Source organism: Antechinus flavipes, chromosome 4 (assembly GCF_016432865.1).
Source record: "Antechinus flavipes isolate AdamAnt ecotype Samford, QLD, Australia chromosome 4, AdamAnt_v2, whole genome shotgun sequence".
NCBI classification, from domain to species: domain Eukaryota; kingdom Metazoa; phylum Chordata; class Mammalia; order Dasyuromorphia; family Dasyuridae; genus Antechinus; species Antechinus flavipes.
Window position 1 is genome coordinate 389,637,685 of NC_067401.1, and position 17,007 is coordinate 389,654,691.

The 17,007-nt window shown below is 34.7% G+C and overlaps 1 protein-coding gene across 1 annotated transcript in view; it reads right to left on the reverse strand.

The window, feature by feature from the left end:
* The window catches only part of NR5A2 (nuclear receptor subfamily 5 group A member 2), a 172,968-nt gene that overhangs the window by 61,027 nt on the left and 94,934 nt on the right, over positions 1-17,007 (reverse strand). Inside the window, exon 7 of the mRNA XM_051998699.1 lies at positions 8,706-8,853. Coding sequence (XP_051854659.1) covers positions 8,706-8,853 — 148 coding nt within the window. The remainder of the gene's footprint in view (positions 1-8,705; positions 8,854-17,007) is intronic.

A 17,007-nucleotide genomic window follows, 5' to 3' on the forward strand; every position in this document is an offset into this window, starting at 1 on the left:
TACTCTTTGACTCAGCAATGCCATTACTTAGTAATCATAAGAAAATCATAAAGGAGGGAAAAGGACCACATCTGCAAAAATGTTGTAGCAGTTCTTTTTGTGGTGGCAAAGAATTGGAAAAATGAGTAAATGCCCATAAATGAGGAATGGCTGAACAAGTTTGGATTATGAAGATAATGGAATATTATTGCTCTATAAAAAATGATGAACAAGATGATTTTAGAAAGTTCTGGAAAGATTTACATGACGAATTAATGCTGAGCAAAACAAGCAGAACCAGGAATACATTGTACACAATAACAGTAAGAATATGCAATGATCAACTATGAAAGACTTGGTTCTTCTCATTGGTTTAGTGATCCAAAGAAAACCCAATAGACTTTGGATATAAAATGCCATTTACATCCAGAAAATAAACTACAGACATGGAATGTAAATCAACACATGCTATGTTCACTTCTTTTTTTCTGTGTTTTTTTTTTTTTTTTGTCTCTGCCATGGTTTTTCCTTTTTGCTCTAATTTTTCTCTCCCAACATGATTTATATACTAAAAATAAATTTTTAAAAAATCAGTGTTGGGGCAGCTAGATAGCACAGTGGATAGAGCGTCAACCCTGAAGTCAGGAGGACCCGAATTCAAATTTAGCCTCAGACACTTAATAGCTGTGTGATCCTGGGCAAGTCATTTAATCCCAATTGCCTCAGCAAAAACAAACAGACAAATAAATAAATAAATAAAAATCAATGTTTTGAATGGATAGCTATCCTATATTCTAAATGGAAGTCTATCTCAGATATCTACTAGCAAGTTGTGTGCTTGGGAAAGTCATTTAACTTGTATTTACCTTCAGTGTTCCATTAAAAAAATGGGTATAATAATGACATCGACTTCACAGAGTTGTTGTAAGGAACAAATGTTATATTAGTAAAATGTAGAGTGGAATGCCTAGCATATAGTTTAGCCTAGCATATCTGGCTTTTCACAATCTCATTTGGAATTTTGTTGAGAAAGATACTTCAGTGATTTGCCATTTTCTTCTCCAGCTCATTTTACATAAGAGCAAATTGAGGCAAACAGGGGTGGAAACTGAGGCAAACAGAGGTAAATGGCAGGAAGTAAATGTTTGAGACTAGATTTGAACTCAAGTTTTGCTCTCCAGACCAGATTTTCTAAGCACTGTTCCACCTACCTAGTCCCTCATTTGGCTATATAAATAGTATTACTATTATTAGTTATCTGGACTGTCAATTTCCTCATCTGTAAAATAAAATTGTTATGGTACCTAACAAATTGGAGGTTTAAAAGTGCTTTGTGATCTTTAAAGTGCTCAGCTATTGCTATTGTTTTTGTTATAATTAAACTAATAAGGAATTATATGACACATGGGATTTAGAATTTGCTGTAAATACAATAATGATATAAATAAAAATAAGAGCTGGCATTTATGTAATGCTTTAAGATTGCTAAAAAGCTTTACATGCAGTGTCTTATTTGTTTCTTCCAACAACCCTGCAAGGTAAGAGACATTATTTTCTCCATAATAGAGATGAGGAACTTGAGGTTTAGAAAGGTCATATGACTTGTTCATAGCTTCCCAGCTAATAAGTATTAGAGACTGGAATTAAACACATCTTTCTTACTGCAGACTTAGCACTGTAGCCACTATGGCAAGTGTAACTTGCTTTTAACTATTCATAATTGGTTAATACTTTTGCTGATTCACTTTCTGGAGTTAGTCTTTGAAAAACATTCCTAACAAACTTAACTCTTAAAGTTAAAGCATAAAACAAAATACATTCTCCTCTGTTTAGCTTTTAAAGCCATTCACAATCTGGACCCAACTATTTTCCAATCTTGTCAGACATTGCTCTCCCTTTTCACACCCTGTGGTCCATCCAAGCAAGCTTCCCCTCTGATCTTCACATGTACTACTCCTCTGTCTATACTTTTTTTTTTTCACAGTTTGGCCTCTGGAATGTGCTTCTTCTTCATCTCTATCTCACAGAATCCATCTCTGAAATCATTTCATTCTACAAGAAACCTTTCCTAAACTCATCAGTTGCAGATCCCCTCTCTCCAAATTGCTTTTTACTGAACTGCTTTGGATTTACTTTTATATGCTTAAATATGTACTCCTTGTCCAACCATAACCTGACTCTTTGCAAGTAGAAATTTTTCTATCTTTATGTTTATAACTCCAGTATCTCACCTAATGCTTAACACATAGTAGGTGCTTAATAGATGCCTGTCAACTGATATCACTTAGCATTTTCTTACTTTTGTTAGACATCCAAATTGAGTCTAAATAGAATTAACTCAGCTTGTTTGACAATTAATTACTTTTTTCTAGGTGTCTGACATTCAGAGTAAGGGTTTTTAATTAATCAGGGATTCATTGGATATATTTTAGGTGGTTCATGCATTTGGATGGGAATATTTTTACATTTTCATTTTCACTTATACTCTAATTGAAATTCAGCATTTCTTTCAGTTATTTACAATATGGTTCTAAGGAGGAGGCACATAGGCTTCACCAGGCTGCCAAAAGGTTCCAAGATATAAAAAAAGTTAAACACTTGTCCCAGAGTCAATGTGGTTGGTCATATAGAATATGGAACCTTCAAACTTAATTTGATGTTACTTTGTTTGCCTGTATCACCTGAGACCAGGGTATTCTCCTTTCATGCATTTTATTTCCCTCATCTATAAATTAAGGGAGTTGAGCTTAATGACACTAAAGTCACTAAGGTCTCTCCCAATTCTAAATCTTTGACTCATTTCTTTGGTGGAACAAAATGACCCCCAACTCCTCTATTTTTATCTAGGGTAGAAATTATTTTTAACTGTCTTCTTGATCCCTGACCTCTGGCATTTGGTGATTTCTCTTATTTGGCAGAAATCTGTTCTCCTTATTATATCTGGTTTGGTTTGAGTTTGATTTCAGGTTTCTAGGCTCCCATGCTCAAATCCTAAGCATCATCAGTGCCCTCTTCAACTCCATCTACGATCACATTGAAACAACTGACAAGCCTCAATGTTTCTGTCTTTGCATTCCCACAGCTACTATATGAAATCAAATCCCTTCTGACCTCTACAAAGGCAGTACTATCCTAACTTTTATGTCTAATCCATCCCCTTAATTTACTTTTCACACCACTTCAAAGTTAATCTTCCTTATATCCAAATCTGATCCAGTTGGTCTATTGTTGGAAACTCTAAACTGACTCCCCCCTACTTTCCTCCATCCCCCAGTTTAAAGGGGCTTCCTCCTTTCCAAATATAATCCAGATTCCTGACCTTGTCATTCAAGACCCTCCAAAATTTTGCCATTCAAGATAGCCATCTTGACCAAATCAAAGCTATCTTCAAGGGTCTGAAGGATCCAAATATGGAAGGAGAATGAAACTTCTACTGTTTGACTTCAGAGGGCAGAATTTGAAGGGATGAGTGGAAAGTTCAGAAAGACAGATTTGGGCTCAATTTTTGGAAAAACTTCCTATAATTAGAACTATTCAAGATGGAATTGATCTTCTTTGAGAGATAGAATCCCTATCATGAAATTCTTCAGATGAAGGCTAACTGCTAGTTAGAGAGGTTAGTAGAAACCTAGGGTGTTGCCTCTATATGATCTCTGAGGTCTTCTCCTCATCTGAGATTTTGTGACGTTTTCCTAATCTTATCTAAGATACCCTTCTTGAAACTAGACTGTTTTCTGTCTGCTATACATACTGCTTGTACTTTCTCTATCTTCATGCTTCTTCTCATACCATTTCCTAGTCCTGGAAAGCCTTTTTTCCAACTTCACCTGCCAATTATTCCACCAGCCATTCCTGATCCAGTTCAAATTTCAACTGAGTCTGAAAAGAGCCTTCTTAATTTGGAAGTCGTAGTCATAGTAGTCAAAGTAGTACTTTGTACTCCTTCCATGTACTTTTCAGATTTTATTTTGTATTAACACCACAGCAGGTTTTTGGGTTTAGGGTCAGGAATAGATGGACTCATATTCTGAGTCAGATCTTTTCTGACTGGGTGATCTTGGGCAAACTTCTTAGCCAATTTGTGCCTTGGTTTTCCTATCTGTGGAATGGATGTTGGAATTGATGATGTCTAAGCCCTCTTCTGAATCTAAATTGGTGATCTTATAATTACAACTAATTGGGTATTCATTATCTGTTTTCTACTGAATTCCAAATTCAATGAGCCCAAGGATAGTTTCTCATTTGTTTTTTAGTACCTATGATAAAATTCTCCTGACATAGCAGGTGTCTACTAGGTATTAATTGAATTAAATTTAAATCTAAAAGCATAGATTTGTTTTCTTTTAGCCAATCAATAAGTATTTATTAAGTGCCTATTATGTATATACACTATGGTAAGTGCTGGGTACAAAAGCAAAAAGTTAACAAATGTGTTCCTATTTTCCAAGTACCAGGTCACAGTCATTAGACAGTGGGGTTGTGTGTGTGTAGAGGGAGAGACAATGTTAAAATAACTGTGTAAAGGATATAAACAAGATAAAATGAAAATAATCACAGCAAGTAGGCTCTAGCATTAAGGGAGAATAAGAAATCAGGAAAGTTTTCTAGTAGAAAGTGAGATTTTAGCTAATATTGGAAGGAAGTCAAGGAAGACTAGAAATGGCAATAAAGAGGGAGAGAATATCAAGCCAGTGAAACCTGAGTACTTCTTTTGAAAAACAGCAAAGACTAATGTCACAAGATTTATATGTGGATGGGTGTAAGGTATAAGAAGACGACAAAAGTAGAGGGCCAGATAATGGAGGGCTTTAAATACCAAACAGAGGAGTTTATATTTGATCCTAGAGGCAATCGGGAGCCACTGAAGTTTACTGAGTAGATGGTGATGTGATCCACTTGTACTTTAGGAAGATCAGTTTGGCAGCCATTGTGTGTTCAGGTAGAGTAATTCCTTAGCTGGAACATTTTAAACACTTGGTACTCTGAGTACTTAAGATATATTAATTTTCCTTATGATGCAGATTTGACCACATAATGGCATTATTGGTCATTCCAGAGAGATGTCGCGTGGGAATAATGATATTGTTTCCTTCTTCCTCCAAATGCAGTTATCTCTATCCTCGTGATTCATTTTGGCTTTTGTTGGTAGTAGACAACATAGCAGATTCACCATAATGTTTTAGCCTGCTCTGGAGCCATTGATTTTAGGGAGCCAATGCAGCAACCTACTTAAAAAATCTTTTAATTTCCTAAGTTATCAATGAGGTTGTTAAATTATTAAATATTTAGGTACAGTCTATAGGCAGTTTAATTGAAATACAAAACCTATCTAAGTATATAACTTATGTCTCTGTACAGTATTGCATTACCCAGCACTGTCTTGAGAAACTCGATGGTTTATGATGAGGGAACTGTTCTTGTGCCAGCCAAACTGTCACATATCTCAGAATGCAGAGCTAGATCCAGTTTTACTGAATTAACTTTAAGGTTTCCGAGGACAGCATTCTATTTGGGATTTTAAAAGTTCTGCAAATTTCAATGCAAAACATTTTTTCCTTGCTTTTTGATTCTGACTTGCAAAATACATTTCATTTCTAGATTCTGTTTAAAGCAGCCCACATCACTTAAAATCTGTCTTTACTCATTCACAGATTTTAAGTGATGTGGGCTGCTTCATTCATACATGAGAAAATCAGTATTTTCTTGGTAGAAACTTGCCATTTGTTTAATTTCCACTTCATTATCATGGTCATGGTGGTGCTGTCTTAGTGATGAATTTCTGGGTATGCATTATCCCCTCACCCCCTTTGCTCTCAGAAACATGTTGTGATAATTAAATAGTTCATTTGCTAATATTCTAATTTGAAGAGTCTAACACCTGCAAGATAGAAACTCTGAGTATCTCTTCAGGAGTCAGGAGAGCTGTACTCAGCAATTCCCCACATGTGGATGTTACAACCATACTCTGATTCCTTGCTATACCCTCTTTAAGCTGAGAACAACTTCAGGGCTTTTTCATTTCCCTACTAAACCAGGAAACCAACGCTGCAGACTATACAGAAGCTTTCTATAAAGTTTTGCATTGATTTAAAAATAAAGAGAGCTCTAAAACAAAACAAAAAACCTCTTGCTCTGTGTAACAATCTCTTGTAATTTCTGTTCACCAGTGTCTTAGCTCTTAAGTGACTGTTTTTATTTAGCTTCCCTTGCTTTTCATTTTCCTCTAAAATGAATCAAAAGCATTTTTATTGCAAAATTATTTGGAATATTTTACCGTTAGGTTGCCAATGCTTTGCTTCTTTGAAAAGCAAATTTTGGCTGAAATTCCTGCTTGCTTTTTCTTTAAAGCTTTCTGTGTGGATGGGGGCAGGGGCAGGGAAGGAGGGCTCTGTACTTAAACAAACAAACAAAAAAAGAGGATGATTAGGCTCAATCTACACTGTCAGCCTGGTGACTTAAAACAGTTATGTATTTCTAAAAATTTCAGAAAATACAAGAGTAACTTAGGTAGTGGGGAAAATCTGGCTTAATATTTTCAACAGGACAATGTGTGAGTTTTTAAAAGGTCCGCTCCCCATCCCTGTTTCCAAATAATAAAAGAGAATGAAATAATTATGTAACATAAATCAGACCACTCGATGGAAAGATTAAAGTGATATAAACCAAAGCTGGCTCATAGTAAATGTGAACATTTTCAAATGAAATTGTTATTCGGCTAATTTAAAATACTATTGAAGTGAGATGAATCTTTTTAAATATTTTATCACTGAGTTGTTATAATGTTCCTTCTACAGATATTACTACATCACCATCTAATTACTGATAAAATATACCAGAATTTAAAAAAAAAAAAAAACACTTAACAACCCATAAATCTTGCCATATACAAACTTAGGTTAATTTGGGAGATAACATCGCTACTTGAGAATATTTTCTAAAATCTCTGTGTCTGGAGAGAAGATATAGCCTCAAAAGCTGAAATTTCTTAACATTTTTGTGTTCAAATTCATTAAATGGAATCTAGTCTAGAATCTTCAAACAATACATTTGATCAGTAACATGCTTTTCTGTTTTTTAAACATTTCTCTTTGCTATGCTTTATCATAGTTTCCAAACTATGAAACTCTACCACTTTTTAAAAAAAATTTTTTTAAAACACTGACTACATGTGAAAAATTAACTCTGGTTATATTATTTCAAACTATTCCTTTTATTAGCAACAGTTGTGTAGTACTGTCAAGGAGAATTTAAGAAATTAAAGGACCCAATTTGGGAAGCAGGCACATCTGTTTTACTTTGCAGTTTAAACATTTCATTATTGTTTTATTTCGTTGTATATGAATTCACAACTATCCTCTAACTGAAAACTAAAGAAAAAACACATGTTGGTAAATCTGATTTCTGCATATTTTTTCTTTCAAGGGAAGTCTCCTCCCTCAGCTGTCTGCCAATAAGTAATAAATGCATTTGGCAAAAAGTTTATTTAAGTTGGCTTTATTAAGCTAACAGAATGCAAAAATCAAGCAAGGGACAGGCAGAAAAATGTGTTCCTTTGAAGTCAATAAAAATCCATCTCCTTAATCCTTTATTTAAAAAAAAAATATCCTGACAATGGTGATTTTTCTTGACTGATTTACTGAGGACCTTGAGTTAAGCAATTTGAATTGTATAGATATCTTTTTTTGCCAAAAACCTTCCTATAATATTAACAACAATAATGATCACGATGACAACAACACTACACAGAAATGTGGTTCTTTCCTTGCTAGTTTTGTGACAAAAGCTCTTCATATATTATGTGTACAAGTGTTTACATCTTTATGAATGCTGTCTATAGCTAACCAGTTAGCTCTATCAACATTGATACACTTTGTAAAATAGATTTTTCCATTTCTATCTTCTTCTTAGAGAGGCAGCATGTAGTAGATATTGGTGTGACCTTGAAGTCAAGACTTGCTGCTGATACATGTTAACTGTGGGAGGAAGGGCAACCACTTAACTTCTCATTGCCTCAGGCAACTCTCTAAATTACATATGAGTTACCAATCTAATCTGTAGAAAAGGAGGGAGATCCCATACTGGGAGTTTTCTATATCAGTAACAATGTCGCATTTTGTCCCTTTCCCCTCTTCTTCCCTTCCCAAATCAGACATCCATACTTGGATCCAAACCGGAAGCAGAGGGCTGAAACAAGGTGTCCAAAGTGCTGAAACAAGGTGTCCATAAAAACCTTTTTCTTCAGGGAAAGAGGGGGGAAACTGAAGTTCAGGACTTCTAATTCTTACTGCAGATCATGCTTCTTTTCTAAGAGACTTTCACTCATATCTCTCAATGACCTTTATGAATACTATTTCTACTTGTGGAAAAAAACAAAGCAAAACAAAGAAACTAGGACGCTATCCTAATAACTTTTTACCTGTACCCTGACAATTTATCCATTGAAACTATTTGTATGTAAGCTTCCTGAGGACTTTGGGTTTTGTTTTTGTAATTCTGGATCATAATAGAGTACTTTGCATGTTGCAGGTATTTAGTATCTCAGATTGAATTGATGCTTAAAATGATTATTGATCATATACAAACACTGATATAAATCAATATTTGAAGAAGTAAAAGAAAAAAGTTTTTTTAAAAAGTAATCTCTTCCCCCAACTTCCTATCATAATTTTCAAAACCAAGAAAACACTACACATCCAGTTCAAAATACATGTAATGAGATTTCTTACCTAAACTAAAGAGCACCAAAAATTTCAGACACACAAACTCTCGTAGATCAAACTGCAGAGAACGAAGCTTGGCCACTAGTTCCTGGGCGTGGCTCATCAAGTTGTTGAGAGTGGCTCCAGCTTGTGATGCAATTACAGAATAATCCACCTGCAAAAGAGGATCATGTTTGAATATGTTATTGAATCAAAAAAGAACAAACCAAATACCAAAGAAAACAAACAATTTCACCAAGTGGAAGCAATAATGGCAATATTTTTTCCATAGAATGAGTTTGATTCTGTGTGATATCATTGTACATTATGCCACACACTTCTGAAGTATCTATCATTTTATTTTAGAAATGACAATGAACTATACAGAGATATATATCTATATAGCCATATATCTCTATATACATTTATCTATAGCTTTACATATAGAGATATAGATATGTCTACATGGACATATAACTATACATACATATGGTTAAATATTAATGTCAGAGGAGGAGAGAAAATATTTTTTAATGTAATTTGTTTGGGAAGTCCCATGCTTATTAGGAAAAAAACCAAACCTCACAAAATAGTGCAAAACTATCAAAGTGATATTTTTATACGGTGATTTTCTTGTAGTTTTTCCCCAAGATAGTAATGACTTTACTTTTAAGAAATGCTTTTCTTTGCCTTGAAAGTGCTTCCCTGATTCATTAGAAAAGGAAAAAAAGTCTTTGTGAGGCACCAATTTTATATTATTCATGGGAACATTGGAGCTTCAATTTATAATAATAAGTTAAGATGTTTGGATGGATGTCAAGAACAGTATTGGCCTTACTGCTCGATTATACCATAATGGGAAAGCCCAGTTGGTACCTGAATCTCCCATCCTCCTCCTCTTGGAGAGCTCTCAGGCAACGGGCTACTCTTTCAGGTGCATTTAATATTTGCAGCAGCAGCAAATTTGTCTGGGAGGCAAGTCCTCATCTGCCACTCACCAAGAGCAGACTGTATTAAATTTTTATATTTATTGACATTTCATTACCATAATTGACTGCTCTTGGTTCTCTTGTAGAAGGCACAGGGCTGCCTCCTAAGCAGGAGAACTGGTCCCTTGAGTAGGATTTGCAATTAAAAACAAGGCAGAATGGATTTTTTTTTATTGTGTAAATATGATGAGTTGAATTTTCAGCTTTAACTAGAGAATACCAAGTGTACAAGAAACCTTTTTCAAGAGTGAGAAAAATTATGAGTCAGTGGAAAGACGACCCCCAAAGGTGTCAATCAGTTTATATAAAGTCAACTGTGCATGAAAAAGCCTCAGTTAATGTCTACTCTGGCAAGGCTTTCCCATTAAGCACATTGCTGTCCCTTCTACTTTCTATTTGTTGGTGGGTTGATAGTTGTCCCTACAATTCAAATCTTCAAAGCCCTCAGGGATGCTATAACCTCTATTTCAGAATATGGGATTGGAAAAGACCTGGTGAAGCCTCAGGGTCCCTTCTCAAAATAACAATTTTAAACATAAAATAAAATATGTTGGATTACCAAAAAAAGTTGCACTATAGTTACTAAAATATTTTTAAAGTTTATGGATGTCAGATGAATAACCTCTAAGATAGTCACCTAGAAAACTGAGAGCTTAAGTGATTAGCTATGTCTTGGTGGCTCCAAGGAAGCTTCTCATATAAATGTTAACTATTATTATTACTATTGGTTTTTTGCTATTGTTTTGAGTCAGTTTTTAAAAAGGATTGTGTGAGATTCTTAATCATACATCACACATTGATGAATCCAAATAACTGAACTTTGAAACATAAAAAAACTCAAAATATTATAGCTGAAAGATTTTTTCAAATATTTGTATGTAATATAAATATATTAATGTAATAAATCAATCAAGCAGTATTTATTAAATGCCAAATATCACAAAAGGCACTGAAGATAGAAATACAAAAAAAAATTGACAGTTACTGACCTCAAGGAGATTATTTTCCATAGAAGGAAATAGGATATATGCATTTCAGCAAACATAGAGTATATGCAAAGTCAGTGTCAGGTCGGGGGGATATGGTAGTAAAGGTATCACTTTAGGGAATCAGGAAAGGCCTATATAGGACACGGTATTTGAGTTGAGCTTTGAAAGAAACTATGTTGTCTGAGAGACTGAAAGTGAAGAAGATGTATATTTTAGGTCTGGGGAATATCCTATAGAATAACATATAAAAATAACATATGCAGATAGGAGATAAAATATCAAGTAAATACCATCAGTAAAATGGACCTCACCACTTCATGTTTCTCAGTTTGACTAAGATGACAGGAAAAAAAATGATGATAAATGTTGGAGAGGATGTGGGAAAACTGGGATATTGACACATTGTTGGTGGACTTGTGAACTGATCCAATCACTCTGGAGAGCAATTTAGAACTATGCCCAAAGGGCTATAAAAACGTACATATCCGTGTAACTGATCTAAAAAGGAAATGATCAGAAGGCAAATTTCAGAAAGGCCTAGAGAGTCTTATATGAACTGATGCTAGGTGAAGTGTAGAACCGAGAGAACATTGTACTCAGTAACAAGATATGTGATGATCAACTATAATAGGATTGGCCCTTTTCACCAGTGAAGTGATTTAGGCCAATGCCAATAGACTAATGATGAAGAGAGCCATTTGTATCCAGAGAGAGAAATATGGGGACTGAATATGGACTATAACATAGTGTTTTCACCATTGTTGTTGTTTGTTTGCTTTTCTCTTTCTCATTTTTTCCTTTTCTTTTTTTTTTTTTTTGATCTGATTTTTCTTGTGCAGCATGATAAATGTGGAAATATATTTAGAAGAATTGCATTTGTTTAATCTATGTTGGATTACTTGCTGTCTAGGGGAGGAGGTGGGGAGAATAGAGGGAGAAAAATTAGGAGTACAAGGTTTTGCAAGAGTGAATGTTGAAAACTATTTTTACATGAATTTTGAAAACTAAAAAGCTATTATTATAAAAAAATGCAAAATGGACCTCAAGAAATCAATCAATAAATCAATAATAATAGATAACTATTTTCAAGCTGAATTGGAGGAGTGGTGACACAGGGAATAGAGCACCTGGTTTGTAGTCAGAAATCTCATTTTTTGGAGTTCAAATCCAGCCTTAGACATTTAGTACCCGTGTGACCCTGGAGAGGTCAATTAACTCTGTATGAGTTTCCTCATTTGTAAAGTGAACTGGAGAAGGAAATGGCAAACTAGTCTAATATGTCTGCCAAGAAAACCGCAAATGGGGTCACATAGAGTTGTACACAACTGAAACCACTGAACATTGACAATGTGCTTTCAAAATGGCTGTGATAATACAAAATCATAGAATTTAAGGTTTGGAAGAAGCCTCAATGGCCATGTAGTCCAATTTAGTTGTAATATGAAAAAATTGTATAGCTACAAAGTTGCAAACTTCTCAGCATAACTGGAATACCTTACATTTTATTATAAACATAATAAAATTTTCCTTTTTTGAACTCTGATTGTTTGTGCTCATTGGGGTAGTTGGCCTTATCTTTTATGTAGTTAGAAAAATTAATTGATTGTTCTCTTATACATTATATTTTTGCCACTACAATGTGTATATATATATATATATGTACGTATACATTTCTTCCTCTCTATATATGTGAAGTACTTAAATCGCTGTCCCCTTCAAATAATTTTCCATAATTTGGAATAAAAAAGCCACTTTAGCTAAATTAGCTTTCATTCTAAGGAGTGAAATTTTGATGACTTCTACATTCTCCAATGTCTGTCACTTTAACATGATACACAATAATAGAAGATAATGAATAAGTTGCCAGTAGACCCTTCCCTTAGGATGCATGTTACTCAGTTGTTAATTAGCTAAAATATGCAAACATTAAAACTGATAACACTTCAAAGTGCCACAGAATATTTGCATTGTAGATGAGATAATGTATTTTGCTAAACATTTGTAAAGCTTATGCTCATATACATTTCAGTTGCTGCTATCATTATTATTACCATTATTATCTTGATCTCATATTTTTGATGGGATTTAAATAGAAATGATCCTAGTTCAAGCTGCTGTCTTTGGTATTATTATCGCTAATAATAACAGTTGTTTAGAAAAGTAAATGAGATGGACCATCTCATCTGGAGCGAATGAAATAATTTGATGTATTGATTATATTAATTGTATCATATTAATTCTTGATGTATTAATTCTGATTGCATCATGTTTGCTACTGTAGCATTCATAAAATTTTGTCAGGAAGGGACTTTAGAGGTCATCTACTTAACTGATTATCATGATTAAAATTTTGTATTTGATTATCTGTTAACAGAAAATTCTGTTAGAAAAAAGATCATTCCTTTACTGTTCATGGAAGTGGCTGGTATTTTCACTATGTGTACTTTCCATTCATTTACCCCATAAGTTTTTATCCAGTGCCTGCTACATGTCAGAAAGGTCATAAATTCATCAAGACCCCCAAAAAAGAGAGAGAGAAAGAAAAAACGAAATGAAGGAAGGAAGGAAGGAAGGAAGGAAGGAAGAAAGGAAGGAAGGAAGGGAGAAAGAAATGAAAAGAAAAAGAAAGCTTCTGTCTCTCTGGAGATTGCATTCTGTTAGAATATCTTTCCATTATAAAACTTCAATGATAGATTTTTTGACAACTATTTCCCTGGACGTGATGGCTATCACCAAATGTGCCATAAAAAGGAACTGGGTGGATGAGGGAGAAGTTAGAGATTCTGAAAATCTAAACTTGTGTAAGCTCCATACAAACTGCTCTGCAACTGAGCTCAGTTCAGGTATTGTCCTTTGGACAAGAAAGAGGAATTTAATGGGAGGTACTACAAAGGGTGAGCTTTGAACAAAGGGAGAGAAGGAAGTCTTAGATTTTGCTTACTGGAAGAATTGAGGTAATAGGAACAAGGTTCCAGGAATGTTGAAAGCTTCCAAGAAGCATTGTGTCAGAGAGGACAACCCTGGGAGCAGGACACTCAATCACCCAATAATCAATCAATAAACCAGGTGTTTATGTAACACCTACTATGTGACAAGACACTGTCATAGGTGCTGAATATACCAAGACAAAAAGTGAAAGAGTTTCAGCTCCTAATTAGTTTATATTCTACTGGGGAGACAAAACAAAGATAAACGTGCACAAAATACATAAAAATTAATAAAAAGGCAAGGGGAGAGAAAAATGTTAGAAAGTAGGAGGTTGGAGCCACTATATGAGTTTATGTCTGATTAATCTAAAGGTACTAAGGAACTATTCAATTATTATTATTATTATCATTAACAAGAGTAATTATTTAAAGGTAAATTTAGAATACCCTATGTGGACAGAGGGAAGGAAGAGAAAGGGGAAGGAGGAAATGGAAAGAGAAAAAGTAGGAGGTTTTTGTTGTTGTTTGTCCTTTGTTTTTTAAGAGGACATGGCATCAGGGAAGTGATGCCATGACATACAAGTGAATTGGATTGAAGTAAGGGAGGCCTGAGCAAAAGGTCACCTGCCTCACTTTCCCTTCCAAAATCATCTGGGTTCAGTGGCCAGATATAGATAAAGATGACTGGAGTGGCCCTGGATAAAATAGAGACCTTTTTTAAGGTAAGGTCTTCAACAAGTCTCAGCCTTATATAAAAACCTCTGTAATTCTCAGTTGCTCTTAAAAGCCTTCTTTTCATTTCTTTTGCACCTCTGAACCCTCCTAAGATATCTTGGAGTTTCCTGGCTAGACTTTTTTTCTTAAGGACCATGCCTTAAACCAGAATCAATCTGATTATCACTGGTCATCAACAGGTCTTAGGCCAAGCCCCCATTGGTCATTGTTTGGGTCCTGATTGACTCAATCTGAGTCAATGATAAATTGTTATCATTTCTGCTTTGGCCAGAAACTCTCAGAAGCTTCCCCTCCAAGATTTATTTATTTAGATTGTTAGTTTTTTTTTTTTTAACTAGATAAAAGAGGAGATTCTTTACCTCAGTTGCTAACTAGCCTTACTCACTGAATGGGTACAAACCCAGTCAAACTGAGACATGTTGAAGACCTTAGCTTAAAAAGTTAAAGGTCTCTTCCTCGCACAGTCCTCCCTCACTTAAATCCGATTCACTTGCACATCATGGCATCGCTTCTGTTGCCTCAGTCCTCTTTGAGAATGAAGGACAAACAACAATAATTATTTAGAAAAAGAAATTATCTTTAGGGTGGAGATAAGGGGAAAGAAAAAAAAAGAAAGATAAAACTGATAACTTTAATATGTGTTTAAAAGGAATAGTAAATTACATATAGATTTCTGGTTTCACGTACAATCATATTTTCCCTATTCTACTATGTTATGAAAATGCTTGTTTTATTTCTCAAGATCAGAATAAAATAAAATTTAAAAAAGAAAAAATGTCCCTTTTTCTGGAGAGAAAATAATTGTTATTTGAGGGGCAATCTGATGTGTTGATGCTGATTTGACCAAGTAGGGAATATCATGATCAGACTTTTGTTTTAGGAAAATCATTTTATCAGGTTTGTGGAAGTTGACTTGAAGAGCTGGGAGGTAGTGAGACCAATTAGGAGGCTAGTGAAGTAGACTAGGCTAGAAGGAATAAAGACCTGAAATGGGGTGGTGGTCATATGAGGAAAAGAGATAGAAGCAAGAAATATTGTGGTGGTAGAAATGAAAAGATCTGAAAACCAAATGGATATAAGGGAAGTAGGGAGAATGAAAAATCAAGGTAATACTGAAACTACAAATCGTGATGATTGGAAGTTTGGTAGCACCCTCAACAGAAGCGAGAAAGTTGGGAAGAAGGTTTGAGGGATAAGATACTGAGTTTTGTTTTGGACATGAGTTTGGTCCTAGAGAGAGAAAAAAAACCCAAAGCATCCACCATACTTAGCTATTGTGTCAACCTGAAGAACCCCAGATTAGGATTGTGAATAGATTGGATTAAGAGCCAAATCAGCCAGGACTGGAATAAGGAATGGGAAGAGGGATTGTACATCATACAACCATTCTTTGATTTCCATTGGAAAATAATTTTTGTGCTCTGTAAATCCCCTTTTCCTAGGCCTTTATATATTGCATTTTGTTTTTCTATAGTAAATTCCCTTTTCAAAGATTCCAAATTTGTTTTAGCTAAAATATGGGAAAGGAATTGATCTCTACCTAGAATATGATTTTGATGCTCAAGGGCCAAATATGGCGGCAGCAGCTCTCTTACTTTTTCAAATGGTGGAAGTAAAAAGAAGTGAAAACACAAGAGCTAAGACAGAGCTTGAACAAACAATTCCTTTCAGAGCTAAGAGGGGGAGAAGGCAGTGAGAGTTGGCTCCCTCATAATATTTTCACAAGAAAGAGTTAGAAATTAATTTTGATCCTAACTTTAGACTAAAATGTACACAATTAGAGCAAAATGAGATAAATTATCTTCATAATATTACTATATCTCATAGCTCTGGTAATATCCCAGGTAAAAGTTTAATGGGATAATTTCAATGTGATAATTTTTAAACAAAGTACTTTACCCGCAACCACTTAGAGAATTTAAAGAGAAAAACCATAAAGTCACTTTATCTAACTTTGCTTTCCATAAATTCCAAACTTTTGGATTGTAAGAATTTCCCACTTCTCAATGAAGTCATAGAATTGGAGCATTTAGGTTTAGAGCAGGAATGAATTAAAAAAAGAAAACATTTATTAAGCACTTATGATGTTCCAAGAACTCTAAAGTCTTTTTTTTTTTAAGATGTCTTGGGGTTACCCTTTCCTCCTGGAGAGGTTAAGGGATTTACTACAATCCATAGATATTAAGTGGTGGATCTGAGATTTGAACCAACAATAGCTCCTCTGACTCTGAGTACATTTTACTGCATCTTTATTCTATGGAAAAAGCATCATTGTGTAATTTTTAGTCAAAATTCTTCCATCTCAAAACTAGCCATCAACCACTTTGGGAACAGGTTCTTTACTGATTTGAATTCTGGTTCCTCATCTGTGAAATGAGGAGATTGGACTGGATGAGTGGTATGAGCTCTTCCAATTCTGAGTTCTCTAACACCCTGTCCAGATCAGGTCGTGGTGACTTTAAGTGACTGGGTGAAAGGCTAAACATATTTTCTATGTAGAATTCTAGTCTCACCTCTCATTTCAACCATGAAGATTGTGGGCTTAGTTGTTTAAGGCACTTTTGATGATGTCTCAAGTCCTGCAATCATAAAACCATAGACAGAGAGCTGGAAGAGACTCCAGAAGTCATCTTGTCTAATACTTTTATTTTAAAGCTGAGGAACCTGAGCGGTTAAGTAATTCTCCCAG